This window comes from Chanodichthys erythropterus, chromosome 14 (genome assembly GCF_024489055.1).
Source record: "Chanodichthys erythropterus isolate Z2021 chromosome 14, ASM2448905v1, whole genome shotgun sequence".
Classification (NCBI taxonomy): Eukaryota; Metazoa; Chordata; class Actinopteri; order Cypriniformes; family Xenocyprididae; genus Chanodichthys; species Chanodichthys erythropterus.
The window spans coordinates 12,470,672-12,487,865 of NC_090234.1; the positions used below are offsets into that span (position 1 = coordinate 12,470,672).

A 17,194-nucleotide genomic window follows, 5' to 3' on the forward strand; every position below is an offset into this window, starting at 1 on the left:
ACATATAATACGCACTTTCAATGATACGCAATTTTCGCATACATATAATACGCACTTTTCAATATGAAACATACTTTTCGCATACATATAATACGCACTTTTCAATATGAAACATACTTTTCGCATACATATAATACGCACTTTTCGCATACATATAATACGCACTTTTCGCACACATATAATACGCACTTTTCGCACACATATAATTCACACTTTAATACTTTTCACGCACATATAATACGCACTTTTCAATATGAAACATACTTTTCGCACACATATAATACGCACTTTTCAATATGAAACATACTTTTCGCATACATATAATACGCACTTTAATACACTTTTCATGTGCACATAATACACACTTTTCAATTATACACTTTTCACGCGCATATAATACGCACTTTTCGCGCACATATAATGCACTTTTCAATATGATATACACTTTTCGCGCACATATGATACACACTTTTCGATATAATACGCACTTTTCAATATGATATGCACTTTCGCGAACATATAATACGCACTTTTCAATATGATATGCACTTTTCGCGTGCATAATTTCAGCGTATAAATAGCACACCAAATCCAAACATAAACTCGAGCTATATATTCGCAGTACTAGGAGATTGTTTTGAAACTCACCGAAATTCGTAGCCTAATAATTCCGATGTCTCCCTAATCAAAATCCACTCACGATCCATCACTTTGGAACTGTTGCGCATGCGCACAGAGAGGCGCGGAGCTGCCCAAGCGCTGAACCCGGCGCTCAAGCCATTTGAAGAGATGCTCCAGCACTGACTGACAGACACGCGCCACACTCTGAACAGACATCATTTCACCACAGCCAGGATTTCCCCTGTCATCTCTAATTGTGTTTTCCTCCACCGCTGTGTTTTATTCACGCGCTGAATGATTTTAGGAGCTTTGTGGGGCTTTTTCTGGACGCGCAACAGCAGATGCGCGGCGTCTCGGTGTCGTTTCTTTGACACGGAGGAACCATGAGAATCTGGGCTGAAGTGGTTCTTGGATCACCTGCGAAAACCTCCGGCTGTCTGCGCTTTAGTTCGGGAGAAGACGCGGCGGGTGTTTGGGGCGCGTTCATGAGCCCGTGAGGGGAAACGAGCGAAGCCAGAGGAATGACTCGCCCTTCTGTGAAACTCCTCACAACTTTACTCGCGTGTCTGATAGAAATGCTCAACTTCAGGTATGTTCTTCAGCTCGACTGCTAAAGCAGACAGTCGCAATATAGAAGGACGTTTGTTCCGAGATGTAAATGCGGCTCGTTCTCTTGTGCGCAGATCCTGATGTGGGTTGCCATGGCAATTAGAGAATGCTCGAATAAAAATTAGAATGTCAAAGAAAACATCAAACAAGAAGCGGAAGTTTTTAGTTACAATCAGGATCCGCGAAGATGAATAAAGATTCCATTCTATTTTTGTAATGTTAAAGGAGACAGGGGCTAGTTGTCACAGGGTCCTTATTTTCTCTAGGAGTGCTTTTGTTTGTTGGTTCCAAATATATATATATATATATATATATATATATTAGTGTAAAGAATGTGTTAATAATCTAAAGAACCATTTTTTTCCACTATAAAGAGCCTTTTGTGCATTTAAAAATTAGCCACATATTTAAAACCATCAATGCCAACAAAGAACCTTTATTTTAAAAAGCATATGGTGGAAAATTAGATAATATCAAAAGTCTAATCAAACCGACGGAAAAGCACTGCTTTTGTTTATTGGTTTCAAACATCTAATTCAAAACAAATTTAATTTCGATAATTTTTGTGAATTCTGTATCATATTTTTGTAATATATGTTGGTTAATAAGTAAAACCACAATGATATTATAATGAAGGTATTTCTCATAAATGTCAAGTTTGTCTATTATGTGTAATTAATAATAGTGTGACAACGTGCCCCACTGTGAGGGTCAGTGTGTGTTAATGACCTGTATTTTATGTCCTGGACAAAAACGGTGGACATTTTTTGTATTTGTGTCTAAACAGAAACTGATTTTCAGAAATATATCCATCCTGGAAAATATCCAGTGGAGTAAAAGTGTGACAACATGCCCCGCTGTATGACCTCATTTAATTCTACTGTGCAGCTTGTGTGCTTTGATATGACATTGAAAGAAAATCTTTTTTTTTCTTGAAGATAAATAAAATCTAATAAATAACCCCATAAATAAAAGGTTTGCAGTGTTTGCAGCAGAACAACAGTGAATGATTTTTGACTCTGTCGCTGCTCCGTGTCTCAGGATAACGGCAGGACAAGAGTACGAGAGACTGTCCGGACGGGAATCTTCATCTGCGATGTCGCCCTCTGATTTCCTGGACAAACTGATGGGCCGAACGTCAGGATATGATGCGCGGATACGACCCAACTTCAAAGGCATGTTCAGTTCCTCACACACAGAATCTAGTTCTATTCGTGTACATTTAGCATTCAAAGAGCCAACAATATTCTCAATATTTTTAATATTTCTGAAAGAGTCTCTTCTGCTCACCAAGGCTGCATTTGTTTAAAATAAATACAGTAAAAATTGTGAAATATTATTCCAGTGTAAATCAGCTGTTTTCTAGTGAATATATAGTAAAGTGTAATTTATTCCTGTGATTTTCAGCATCATTACTCCAGTCTTCAGTGTCACATGATCCTTCAGAAATCATTCTGATATGATGATTTGCTGCTCAAGAAACATTTATGATTATTATCAATTCATATTTTTGTAAAAACTTTCATGCATTTTATTTCTCAGTATTCTTTGATGAATAGAAAGTTCAAAAGAACAGCATTTATTTGAAACAGAAATCATTATAAATATCTTTACTGTCACTTTTGATCAATTTAATGCATCTTCTGTCATTATTTACTCTCACGTCATTCCAAACCCATATGCTGTTATTTTTTTCTGTGGAACACAAAAGGAGAATTTTTGAAGAATGTTCATGCAGCTCTTTTTCATGCAACAGTTTGTAGCTTCAAAACAGAAAAGAAAAAGCACAAACTAGTCATTTTGACTATATTCCACATCGAAAGTCATGATTTGTCTGAGGAACAGACCCAATTTAAGTAAGTTTTCATTGCTTTAAAAAATTAATTTTGAATCTAAACATGGAACCGAATTAGATTACAGTTCAGCAAAAGGAACGATGGACTGGTTTTCCTGCTTGAATGTTATTTTTGACATTGTTGCAGCTCCTCTCTTCCCAGTCTGCCAGTAACGCTCTGTTTACTTCCTGTCTCTATGAAGCCCCTCCTTCTGTGCTCTGATTGGTCGGCTGGAGCAGTGTGTTCTGATTGGTGTTTGGGAAATGTTCCGCCCCTTACCATAACCGCCAGTTTCAACACACTACTAACTAACTCAACCAGGCCCCGCCCCTTTATTCTGCGCATTATTTAAATGAGGAAACCTCAAGATGGAGTTCAGAAACACTGATATAGAGAATAATAATACGATTTTTCATGCTCAAATAGCAACATTAGACGCTAAAGAAAGATGAACATGTGAAAAAGCATAACTCTTCCTTACATACATGCAATCTGGCTTTATTTTCTTGAGCGGCAGGTAAAGGACGCCGATTAAATACGTCTGTCACACGTCCACACCTCCTCCCCTCTACAGCAGCTTTTCTTCAGCTGATCTATTCCAGTGTTGTTTGGCATGGAAGGGTGTTTGAGCCCAGGAGTGATTAAAATGCAATCTTGTTAGAAAACATCCATGAGGTTCATAATGCCTCAGAGGCGCATCTAATGGATTATTTTTAGAAACCTGCACCTAGAGTACTTTAATAAATTCCTTTCATGATTTCCAACAAGCATGACAAGCTACAAACTACTCGCAAATATTTATTGAGAGAGAAAAAAGTTTGGTGTAGAAACAATAATCACTCAAACATTGCATGAGCATCAAATCAGTTCTGAAGGATCATGTGACACTGAAGACTGGAGTAATGATGCTGAAAATCACTGGAATAAATTACACTTTACTATATATTCACATAGAAAACAGCTGATTTACACTGGAATAATATTTCACAATTTTTACTGTGTTTTTGATCAATTAAATGCAGCCTTGGTGAGCAGAAGAGACTCTTTTTGAATGTTTAAATATATCAGCTATAGGCTTGAATGGTGAATTTTGGCTCAATTATTCCATCATGTGTTTCTCATGGGGTTTCTGCAGGTCCACCTGTGAACGTCACATGCAATATATTCATCAACAGCTTTGGCTCCGTGACAGAGACGACTATGGTAAGTGATCTGTCATTTACGCCTTTGCTTTGATTAAAAGATAATTTGACAAGAATTATTGCCTCTGCCTTGAAGTCACATGGCATTAGCTGTGTTTCCATCCAAACATGTGAATTTAATTTGTGCAAAATTGGAAAATGGCATAAAACATTTGCGAATAAAGCAGCTTTCCATCCCATGTGTTGAAGAGAGCAAAATCGTCACTTCCTGATGCAAAATATTAGTAATAAAAATGAAAGTGGCTCATCATAAATGAATTTGTCAGACGAAACACAATAAACGCTGTCATGTGATCTTGCGTTTGGATGCTGGTGTTCGGGAACACAATCGTGCGAGACGCTTCTGGAGGAAATTAATTCAAATCATTCTGATGACAGACTTTGACTCAGGCATTTCAGAACCACAAAACCAACATTTGAGATGCTGCAATGTGATTGGTCCACTGGTTAGTGCAGTTATCCAATCACAGCCTCTGCTGAGGCAAAGTCACGCAAGTTTATTGTTGCGCATCGGTTTTAGTAGGGCCCAAGTCCTCAAAAAGAGCAAAGGCCCTATTGTTTTCCTTAGGTGAATTTTTCAAACTTTTGGGCACTTTTGAGTCCCATAACATGCTCAAAAACCCTTCAAACTTTGCACACATGTAGGAATCGTCGTCATCAAAGTCATAGCGCCACCAACTGGCAGCAGGAAGTGTGTCACTTTCAAAATGCTGTGAAATCAACCTCTTATTTTTACCCGATTTGCTTCAGACTTTGTCAGAATAATGTCAAGACACTGCAGATGCACACCTGTGAAAGGATTCTTGATATCTTGAATACTGTTGTTATGGCAACTCATAAAACTTTAATATTCATTATGGGGGTTTCTGAGGCACTTAGCATGCCTCAAATTGCATGAAACACATCAGAGTTGCCAGCCAGAAGACATGGGCAAAGCTTTAGAAATGGGCGTGGAGGAGGGCCTCTATAGCGCCACCTTTTGTCTAAAGTTAGGGGTTAGTTTTACCTACAGTCACCAAACTTGGTACATATATTGTTTTCATCGAGCCGGACAACTTTCTAATTTACAGTCATTAGCTCAGACCAACAGGAAGTCAGATATTTTGAATGAGAATTTATTTTGAATAATTAGGCTCTGAGTTTTTCAGAACCACCAAACCAACATTTGAGATGCTGCGATGTGATTGGTCCACTGGTTAGTGCAGTTATCCAATCACAGCCTCTGCTGAGGCATAGTCACATGAGTTTATTGATGGATTTATTCAGTTTCCATCGTAGTTTTTGCGCATCTTGTCGTTTCCATCCAATGTTTTTTTATGCAATATCCCAAAATGATGGAAACATGGCTAAAGACTCCATTTACTACTACTTGTCCTTGTTGCAAAGAAAAACAGTGTTTGTTTTTATAATCATTATTATTTTTAAGAATGTAGTTTCAATCAACTCCAAATGGATAAAATCCAATAAAGCCAGCAGGCCCTCGATTCAGATTGACTAGTCTAATGTTTGGAGATATTCAGACGCATTTCCCAAACCTGGAGTCAAGTCTCATTCTTCTTTTCCAGGGAATATTACTGCAGCCCAAAATCCAAACGCGTCTCGAGTGGATATTAAAAGCACAAACGAGAGAGAAGCTGCTTTGATCAAATGCTAATTCTGTTTACATGTTTTTGAGCAACTAATCATTAATGAACAGCAGCGAAATTAAAAATGAATTCGGACAAAATGACATCTTTGAAAAAGCGTTTTAGCATTTACGCTGTTGCTGTTTGATCATAAAGAACATCTGCAGAGTTACGACGCTCAAAGTTCAATGCAAGGACTACAACAAATGGCTGGTAGGGACTACAACGAGCATTTTCCTGGGTTTGTGACATCACTAACCCTAAAATTTGCATAAACCCCGCCCCCGAGAACACACAACAAAGGGGGCGGGGCCATGTTGGGCTGCTTTAGAGAAGAGGAAGAGTTGTTGTAGTCGAGTGTTGTTGTCATGCCGTCATTTTACGCCGGACTGCTTCACAAACGAGGATCAATTCAACACAAAAGATGAACATGACGACACATGCTAGTGGATGAGTTGAATCAACTCCACAGCAACTACATCAATTTATCCACTAACCATTCAGAAACGTCTAAAAGTTGTAACTTCTTCCTGAGTCTCTCCATCAGTGTCGACTCCGGTTTGAACAATGTAAGGCTGAACACTTTCCTCATTTTGGCTGCGTGAGATTCTCCAGATTTGTTGTTGTGGAGCTGTTAAAGCTCCGCCCTCTTCTGGAAAGGGGCGGGAGCAGCAGCTCATTTGCATTTAAAGGGACACACACAAAAACGGCGTGTTTTTGCTCACACCCAAATAGGGGCGAATTTGACAAGCTGTAATAAATGATCTGTGGGGAAACTTCACACACACATTCTGGGGATCTTATATTACATATTGTGAAAGGGGCATAAGCAGTAATTAGATTATTGTGGAAAAAGTTAGTTAATAGTGAGAATTGGACCTTAAACTAACTTTTTACTTGTTTAATTTAATGTGTTGCCATTTTTTACTAGCAATTTCAAATGTATCCAAATGATAAAAAAATGTAAGAACTACTAATTTAATGCACACACTCGTTTAACGTTTTGATGAGTACATTAATTATCTTTGTCATTATGTACGCAGCTAATTAACTTGGTTTCTATAGGGTGAATCTTTTTTGTAATGTCACAATTTGCTTGTGGAACAAAAAGTCTTTTTATTCAACACAGTTTTCAAAGAGCTTCATCTCATGAAAACCTTGAATGACACGGGATTTCTACAGTTGCTTCACAAGCTTTTAACAAAAACACAGAAATGTTACTAAATGGCTTTGCGATGCACTTTAAAGTCACTCTCTTGGGTGTTTTCTGTATCAAAAAGTCAACATGACATTAAAAACGAGCCAATTTTACACTGTAAAAAATCAAAAGTTGAGAAAACTCTTTAAAGTTTAAGGCAACAAACTTCTTTCTCAACTTGATGTACTCAGTTTATACAACAAAAAGTTGAGAAAACTCAAAAATCTGCTGAAGTTTGTTGCCATAAACTTTTAAGTTTTCTCAACTTTTGATTTTTTAAGGCTGAATATCATTTCCTCTACTATAAGCACCTTCATTCTGCTTCACACACTCTTAGAAATAAAGGTTTTCCGCTGTAAAGAACCATCACTTCCAATAAAGCAGCTTTATTTTCAAGAGTGTGTGAAGTTCAGAGCAAACGTTCATGTCTGTCAGGACTACCGGGTCAACATCTTCCTGAGGCAGAAGTGGAACGACCCTCGGCTGGCGTACAGCGAGTATCCGGACTCCTCGCTGGATCTGGACCCGTCCATGCTGGACTCCATCTGGAAACCCGACCTGTTCTTCGCCAACGAAAAAGGCGCCAACTTCCACGACGTCACCACGGACAACAAGCTCCTGAGGATCTTTAAGGACGGAACCGTTCTGTACAGCATCAGGTACGAGGATCTGGCATTTGATTAAACAAGGTGGATGTTTTAGTGTAACACAAACCAAATAACATCAGAATTCATCAAATATAGTGATAATACCGCTTATACTACATACTGCGAGCGAACAGGAGATGTTTGTAGCTCTTTTTGTAAATCGACACGTTTCGACAAACAGAGTCTCTGTTACGTTCTGTTGTGAAAATAAGCTGATATGACGCTGTCCTAGTTTTCATAAATGATGCTCTATTTATATAAATCTGCACACATCAGCTCCTCGCGGCTCAATACGAGCGTCAGTGTCACACGCTCTGAATTCATGCATAAGTCATAGTGTCGCTTCAGCTGCGCGCGTCAGGTGATGCATTCATCTACCTTGAGTCACAGAAATCGAGTTAAAGACAAGTTTAGAACTGTTTTATTACGCTTTGAAACAATCCTGTATAAAGCGCTATAGAAATAAACACGCCTTGACTGTCGCATTGTTCGTAGGTTGACATTAATATTGTCCTGTCCGATGGATCTGAAGAACTTCCCGATGGATGTACAGACCTGCACGATGCAGCTGGAGAGCTGTAAGTACATCAGGAGTGTCACGGATCTGGTGTTGTAGTTCATGTTCTGACGCTGTGTTTCTGCTGCTGTTCTACAGTCGGCTACACCATGAACGACCTGATATTCGAGTGGCTTGATAAAGGTCCCGTTCAGGTGGCTGATGGTCTGACGTTACCACAGTTCATCATCAGAGACGAGAAGGACCTGGGCTACTGCACCAAACACTATAACACAGGTCAGAAGATGTTTATATACACTCATGACTGATGAAACTGGACCAGAGTGTCTGTGTGTTTAAGTATATTTACATTGTTCTAGCGTTGCACGATTAATCATTAAAAGATATCGATCTTACTCCTAAATGACAGTGATTCGTCTCCGTCTATTAAAGCTTTGACGATCACAGTGAACATTCAGATCTGAGTCCTGATCCAGAGAGAGCCGCTGTCATGTATAGATATGAAACAATCATTCAAACAAAAAGTTTATTGTTCAGATATAAAAACTGATGTCTACAGTAGAGATTAAAATAGATCACCTTTTGAAAGTATCTTGATGCTTTAAAGATTGTATCAGTTACATTGTTACACCAGTAGGTGACGACAAGTGACTGTTAAAACATGTTTTTCTCATTGAATCATTCATTCAAGAGATAATGAAGCAAGCAAGTCAATGAGTGAGTCATTGAATCATTCATTCAAGAGATTCGTTCAAAAACGCAGATTCATCCAGTAATGAAACAAGTGAAGTCTTTATGAGTGAGTCATTGAATCATTAATTCATGAGATTCATTCAAAAACGCAGATTCATCCAGTAATGAAACAAGTGAAGTCTTTATGAGTGAGTCATTGAATCATTAATTCAAGAGATTCATTCAAAAACGCAGATTCATCCAGTAATGAAACAAGTGAAGTCTTTATGAGTGAGTCATTGAATCATTAATTCAAGAGATTCATTCAAAAACGCAGATTCATCCAGTAATGAAACAAGTGAAGTCTTTATGAGTGAGTCATTGAATCATTAATTCAAGAGATTCATTCAAAAACGCAGATTCATCCAGTAATGAAACAAGTGAAGTCTTTATGAGTGAGTCATTGAATCATTAATTCAAGAGATTCATTCAAAAACGCAGATTCATCCAGTAATGAAACAAGTGAAGTCTTTATGAGTGAGTCATTGAATCATTAATTCAAGAGATTCATTCAAAAACGCAGATTCATCCAGTAATGAAACAAGTGAAGTCTTTATGAGTGAGTCATTGAATCATTAATTCAAGAGATTCATTCAAAAACGCAGATTCATCCAGTAATGAAACAAGTGAAGTCTTTATGAGTGAGTCATTGAATCATTAATTCAAGAGATTCATTCAAAAACGCAGATTCATCCAGTAATGAAACAAGTGAAGTCTTTATGAGTGAGTCATTGAATCATTAATTCAAGAGATTTGTTCAAAAACGCAGATTCATTCAGTAATGAAACAAGTGAAGTCTTTATGAGTGAGTCATTGAATCATTAATTCAAGAGATTTGTTCAAAAATGCAGATTCATCCAGTAATGAAACAAGTGAAGTCTTTTACTTGATAAAAAGTCTAAACTATCACTCAGACAACCAGAGATTGTGTGCAAACAAACGTTTGATCATGTTGATCATTTAGAGGCCTGTATATGTAAGTGCACATGGTTTTAAACTAATAAGAATCTTTATCATTTTTAATCAAAATACAAAAACGTGCTCCAGGAGTGAAACGACTTTCATTCTCACCTGACCCCATCAATCAATTCTCATCTCCATTCAACACATTTCACGATGAATCAATCCTGCGTCTCTGTGTCTGTCTCATGTTTAGGGAAGTTCACGTGCATCGAGGTGAAGTTCCACCTGGAGAGGCAGATGGGATATTACCTGATCCAGATGTACATCCCCAGCCTCCTCATCGTCATCCTCTCCTGGGTCTCCTTCTGGATCAACATGGACGCCGCTCCGGCTCGGGTCGCGCTCGGCATCACCACAGTCCTCACCATGACGACCCAGAGCTCGGGGTCACGAGCGTCGCTGCCAAAGGTCAGACCGGTTACTCACTTCACAACACTTTACAGTAAGGTTTCATTAGTTAACATTACTTAACCCTTATAGGGTCTTTTTAGACCCCAAACAACGTTTGCTAAAATAAATAAAAATGTTCTCTTTGTCCAAATGACATGAAACTTTGTACAGTTGTTAACACTAGATCTACAAATAAAATAAAAAAAATGAGCGATATATTGTTTTTATGTTAGTGTAGAAAAAAAAGTCACACTCAGGGTCTTTGGGGTCTCCAGACAGGCAACAAAAAAACAAATGTAATTTTACTCAGTTCATTAATGTTTTTACTTCAGATTTGTGCAGTTTTTGGAGGATTCATCATATCTTTTAAATTTATATAAATATATAAATAAGTATTTTGTTGAATAGGTTTTTATACAAAAACAGCTTTTTATGTAAAATTCACTTTATAAAAGACCCACATTTCTGACTTTCATTCATGGGAATCACATGGATAATTTGACATGGTTTAGTGTGAGATTTTTGCCCATCTTTTGGAAAATGCAGTTTTAAAAGTAAAAAATGATCACTTTATCCAGTAGATGGCAGCAGAGCTCCACTATTTGCTGTTTGACTGACTGAAAGACTCTTTTCACAAGTATTTTCAGTTGGATTCATATCTAAATATTATGAAGTCACAATTATGACAATAAAAGATACTTTTATTTTTACTTGTAATGAATTTTTTTTTAAAAATATGATAAATCCTCCAAAAACTGCAAAAATGTGGAGTAAAAACATTGATAAACAGAGTAAAATTACATTTGTTTAAAAAAAAAAAAATTATTTTGTTACAAAATTACATTTTGTTGCCTGTCTGGAGACCCCAAAGACCCTGAGTGTGACTTCCCAAAGGAAGACCGCACAAGAGTTAAAATCGGTCATTATATCGGTCAAATATCAAGTGAAACTGCTTCACAAACAAGAAAAAATGTAGGGCGGGGCTTGATTTTGTCCTGATTGGATGGTTGTGGTTTGCTATTGGTGGATATATATACAGGTGCTGGTCATATAATTAGAAAATCGTCAAAAAGTTGATTTATTTCACTAATTCCATTCAAAAATGAAACTTGAAACCCATGTCTTGCATACGTCTGTGCGTAGTGGTTCTTGAAGCTCTGACTCCAGCTGCAGTCCACTCTTTGTGAATCTCCCTCACATTTTTGAATGGGTTTTGTTTCACAATCCTCTCCAGGGTGTGGTTATCCCTATTGCTTGTACACTTTTTTCTACCACATCTTTTCCTTCCCTTCGCCTCTCTATTAATGTGCTTGGACACAGAGCTCTGTGAACAGCCAGCCTCTTTTGCAATGAACTTTTGTGTCTTGCCCTCCTTGTGCAAGGTGTCAATGGTCGTCTTCTGGACAACTGTCAAGTCAGCAGTCTTCCCCATGATTGTGTAGCCTACAGAACTAGACTGAGACCATTTAAAGGCCTTTGCAGGTGTTTTGAGTTAATTAGCTGATTAGAGTGTGGCACCAGGTGTCTTCAATATTGAACCTTTTCACAATATTCTAATTTTCTGACATACTGAATTTTGGATTTTCCTTAGTTGTCAGTTATAATCATCAAAATTAAAAGAAATAAACATTTGAAATATATCAGTCTGTGTGTAATGAATGAGTTTCACTTTTTGAATGGAATTAAGTGAAATAAATCAACTTTTTGATGATATTCTAATTATATGACCAGCACCTGTACATATCCGATGGTCGATCACTAGTTGAGCACCAGAATAATCACACACTCAAACATCATCCAGTGTGTTTTTCTGATCATGTCAATACTGGATCATTATAATGTAAATGAGAAATCCAGTCCCTGACACTGCATCATCAAGAGTCACATGACGCAAGCGACTATTAATATTGCATGGAAAGAGTCCTGATTCAAAACAACACAATTATCAGGGAGATTTGCTTTTCTTTTCCGAAACACAATACAAATTACCTTCCGACTGAAGAGAGTTTCGGTTCTGAACCTTATAAAATGCTACAAAAACATCCTCTAAATGTCAGTTTAAGCCTCAGCTGGATGTTAACTCATTACCCTCAAATTATGCACGTGTCATTATGTTAATCTGATACTGGCATCATTATTTGGAAATGAAAGCGCTCATTACTAGACAGCCGATAATCCGATTATCCCTGCTCCTGTTTTATTGCAGGAGCTTCCAATAAAGTATTTTCTCTCGTGATGAAGCTGTTGTTTTCTCCAGACATACAGCAGGGTCATGTGACTCAATATGTAAATCAGTGAGTCATTTAGTCTGTCGCTCTATTTTAACCTGATCGCAGCTGCTATAGATATAATAAACATAATCAGCAGTTAATCATACAAACATTACGAGCATCTGATGTGTGAGTGAGAATAAGTGATAATTCATGCATTTTCAGGTTAGTTTATTTAAAGTTTAATTATATTGCTGCTTATCATGGTAGTTAGTGCTGGTAAAATATTGATTAGTGAATTAAAAAGAGTAATATGCTATTGTGAATTCAGTGATTAATTTCTGTGAATCGATTCGAAACTGATTCATTGATTTATTTGTTTAAAAATGACCACTGGAAAACTTTGTTACTATTTTAATATATTAAAATGTTGTTAAACAAAATTAATTTTACACACTCTATATAATTGAATTATTTTATAAATAATGATAAAATGCATTTATACATATAAAATTTTATATATAAGAAATACATAAATACATATTTTTTAAGTTTAAATAAAAATGAAATAAAATATATTTTATTAATTAGATTTTATTGTATTAATTTATTCATATTATATATATAATTTTATTCATAAAAATGTATAAATACATATTTTTAAGTAAAAATTACATTTTATACACATATTAAAAAAATAACATATATACACATACATATATATATATATATATATAATGTAATTATTTTATATATAATAAAATAATATATATACATTTTTTAATGTATACATATATATTATATATAAAAATGCATAAATACATATATTTTTAATGAAATAAAAACTAAATAAAAATGACATTTTATATTTTTAAGTTATTCATATTATATATTAATTTATAAAAATGCATAAATAATAATAAATATTTTTCATTTAAATAAAAACTAAATTAAAATGACATTTTATATTTTTAAGATTCATATTATATATCAATTTATAAAAAGCATAAATAATAATAAATATTTTTCATTTAAATAAAAAATAAAGTAAAAATGACATTTTATATATTTGTTATTTATTCATATTTATTATTATAGTTATTCATATTATATATAATTTTATTTATAAAAATGCATACATTTATTCTCACATATTAAAGATATTTATATTATAAATATATAATGATGTATATATAAATAATTTAACTCTAACCCTTTTGTATATATTATGTTAGTTTTTATATGATATATAATTTTCTATATAAAAATACATAATATTTTCTAAGTTAAAAAATAAAACACATGCATATATATAAATGATTTTAAGTAGATACATAAATAATTTTATATATAAAATTGCATAATTTTTTTTTATTTATATGTATAATTATATATATCATATTATAAAAAGTATCATGAACTATTATTATAAATAATAAATGAGTATGTTTTGTTCCAGGTTTCCTATGTGAAGGCGATAGACATTTGGATGGCGGTGTGTTTACTGTTCGTCTTCGCCGCTCTGCTGGAATACGCTGGAGTGAACTTCGTCTCCAGACAACAGAAGGAGTTTCTGCGGCTCAAACGAAGGCAAAGACGAAATCAAAAGGTACCGAAACACGAAGAACGCTCTGTCAGGCGTGTGACGCGGCGCGTCTGTGACCGACGGCTAGAGGAGGTTCAACAATCTTTAGTGTGAAGGCCAGAGGCCAAATGCTCCTCACTGAAGACACCATCACTCGCCCGCCGCTCAGAAACTAAATTAGCCTCGCCAGCTAAAATGGATAAGCTTTATCGTCCCAACGAGGAGGGCATTAACACCAGAGTCAATTAGAAATCACTCGATCAAACGCTTAATAATCGCCTGTTTACTTCAACATCTCCAGCGCTGCGCTTTGAAAACGGAGAGTCTGTTTACTCATTAATTATTCACAAACGTGCAGGAATTACTCATATTTTGGGCTGAAATGAATCTCCAATGGGACAAAAATAACATTAAAGGAATAATTGATCCAATAATTAAAGTTTGTCATCATTCACTCATGTTTATTTCTCCTCAGGAACGCAAATGAAGAAGCTCTTTTCCATTCAGATTAAGTGGAGGCTGATTTTTATTGTCAAGCTCCAAAATGTACAAAAACACACTATCATAAATCATAATATTAGTCTTCTGAAGTCATATGTGAGGAACAAACTGCTGTAGTTAATCAAACATCTGATGTGTGAGCGAGAATAAGTGATAATTCATGCATTTTCAGGTTTTGTTTATTTAAAGTTTGATTATATACACTATTGTGAATTGATTATTAGAGTTGTCAAGATTAATTTCTGTGAATCAGTTCCAAACTCGATTCGAATCAATGATTTATTTGTGTTTAAAATGTTGATTGGACAATCTGTGTTACCATTTTAATATATTTAATTGTTGTCATTTGTTTAATAACAAATTAAAATGTTGCTTTAATATACTAAATGTTCTAGTTAAAAAATACATAAATAATAATGTTTTTTAATTAAATAAAAAATAAAATTTAAATAAATAATTTATCAAATTAAAATTATTTTTTTATAATTCATAATTATAAAATTACAAATTACAGCACATAATTTATAAAATAAAACATATATATTAAGTTTTATATTATAAATATATTATAAAATAACATTTATACCATAAAAATTACATACATTATAAATAATTTTATATATATATATATATATATATATATATATATATATATATATATATATATAAATATATGAATATATATTGTATGTGTATTATAAAATAAGTATATATATATATATGAATTTTTATTGTATAAATATATTATAAAGTATTTATACAATAAAAATTACATATATTATAAATAACTGTGTTATAATAAAATAAGTAAATTATTAATTTAATAACATGACAGTCTTCTGAAGTTAATTTTATAAAATTATGAATTACAGCAAATAATTTATAAAATACAAATTCATACGTATATATATATATATATATATATATTATAAAATAATATTTATACAATAAAAATTATGTATATATATATATGATTTTTTATTTGATAAATATACTATAAAATATTTATAAAATAAAAATAGCATATATATAATTGCATATATTCGTGTATATGTGTGTATTTTAATAAAATTCATATTTTAAATTAATATTTATGCAATAAATTATTTTTTTTAACATGACAGTCTTTTGTAATCACATGATGTTTTCTGTGAGGAACTCAAAATCTTCTTCAAACGTGATGTAATGCAGTTTTATGACATATTTGAATATATATGATTATAAAAGAAAAATCATCAAAGAATAACATAATATAATAGTAAGTTATGATCAAGGCAAACAGAGGCCGCTTCATAATGTATAAAAAAATATACAGTCTCAGTTAAAAGCTGTAATATATATATATATATATATATTGCCCATTATTAGTTAGTTAACTGATGTGAACACACGAGACGTTTGGATCAGACTAATAATCTTGCACAGAGGCACAGACAGCAGCTCTTGTGCAAGAGTTTGATTATCGCTCCAGTGAATGATTTGAGCAGCTGAAGGCCGTGAAACACTCCACACCTGAGACTCAATACAGACGCTCATTAAAGCGCAGCGTTAACTGATTGAGAGCGATCCGCCCTCCAGCTGTTTCAGGCTCAGATGTTGTGAAGTTGTTTTGTGGTTTCACAGCTCAAGTGTTTTTATTTCTGAACACGCAGGAGGAGGAATTACAAGACGGACGGTTTTCCGGCTACAACAGCGCCGCGGTCAAAAGCGCTGCGACCAACGCCGTCCAGCAGCCGTCCATCCTCAAGGACACGGAAGTAAACCGGAAGAAGTTTGTGGACAGAGCGAAGCGGATCGACACTATATCCCGGGCGGCGTTCCCGCTGGTGTTCCTGATCTTTAACATCTTCTACTGGATCACATACAAGATCATCAGACACGAGAGCGCCAGGAAAGTCTAGTTCTGATGAAGCTACTAACAGAGACACTGTGACAGTCTGTGTTCCTGACCAGCAGTGAAAGGTTTCCTACGAAAGACGCTGTTTTATATGATTGTCTTTTGGATCTTGATCGTTTTTATGAATCGACTCGTCACTCTCCTCCTCTTTCTAGACACATTTTACTGCACAAACACCACAATTAGACCATATTATAGATCTAAACCATCAATGTTCAGGTTATATTTCACCTACAAATCAAAAGAAATATTATATGTTATTAAATACTATACTATAATATGTTAGAAAAGTCGGTAAATATAATAAAATGTAATATAATTTAAATTAAAACTTACAAAAAAAATATGTATATATATGTATATATTTATATATATATATATATATATATATATATATATATATATATATATATATAATGTTTAAATATTATATATTACACTATATTATATATTTAAAAATATGTACAATTTTAAAATACTTTTTGTGTTGTGTGTGTGTATATATATATATATATATATATATATATATATACACACACAAATAAAAAGTATTTTATATATATATATTATATACACACAAATAAAAAGTATTTTAAAATGTTATATATATATTATATATATAATGTAGTAATATTTTACCATTTAGCATATTTTCAAAATAT

The 17,194-nt window shown here is 34.2% G+C and overlaps 2 protein-coding genes across 7 annotated transcripts in view; one reads left to right on the plus strand and one right to left on the minus strand.

Moving 5' to 3' along the window:
- The window catches only part of fancb (FA complementation group B), a 108,788-nt gene that overhangs the window by 69,868 nt on the left and 21,726 nt on the right, over window positions 1-17,194 (minus strand). For 5 of the 6 annotated variants that reach the window (XM_067409367.1, XM_067409370.1, XM_067409366.1 and 2 more), the window contains 3 exons: window positions 10,199-10,348; window positions 8,293-8,519; window positions 7,652-7,759 (listed from right to left, as the gene is read on the minus strand). The gene's annotated coding sequence lies outside the window, so the exon portion shown is untranslated. Of the gene's footprint in view, window positions 1-7,651; window positions 7,760-8,292; window positions 8,520-10,198; window positions 10,349-17,194 lie in introns of those variants that run through there. The other variant, XM_067409368.1, reaches the window with a different exon arrangement.
- Window positions 834-16,719, plus strand: glra2 (glycine receptor, alpha 2). Its single transcript, XM_067409379.1, has 9 exons — window positions 834-1,210; window positions 2,272-2,405; window positions 4,201-4,268; window positions 7,526-7,749; window positions 8,233-8,315; window positions 8,393-8,530; window positions 10,143-10,357; window positions 14,009-14,158; window positions 16,288-16,719. Exons 1-9 carry the CDS (start codon window positions 1,143-1,145, stop codon window positions 16,534-16,536), a joined length of 1,329 nt encoding a protein of 442 aa, XP_067265480.1. The 5' UTR covers window positions 834-1,142; the 3' UTR covers window positions 16,537-16,719.

Coding starts and splice junctions, on each gene's coding strand:
- glra2 (XM_067409379.1), top strand. CDS start 1,143: ATGACTCGCCCTTCTGTGAAACTCCTCACAACTTTACTCGCGTGTCTG. Junction 1,211..2,271: donor ATAGAAATGCTCAACTTCAG/GTATGTTCTTCA, acceptor TCCGTGTCTCAG/GATAACGGCAGGACAAGAGT. Junction 2,406..4,200: donor GATACGACCCAACTTCAAAG/GCATGTTCAGTT, acceptor GGGTTTCTGCAG/GTCCACCTGTGAACGTCACA.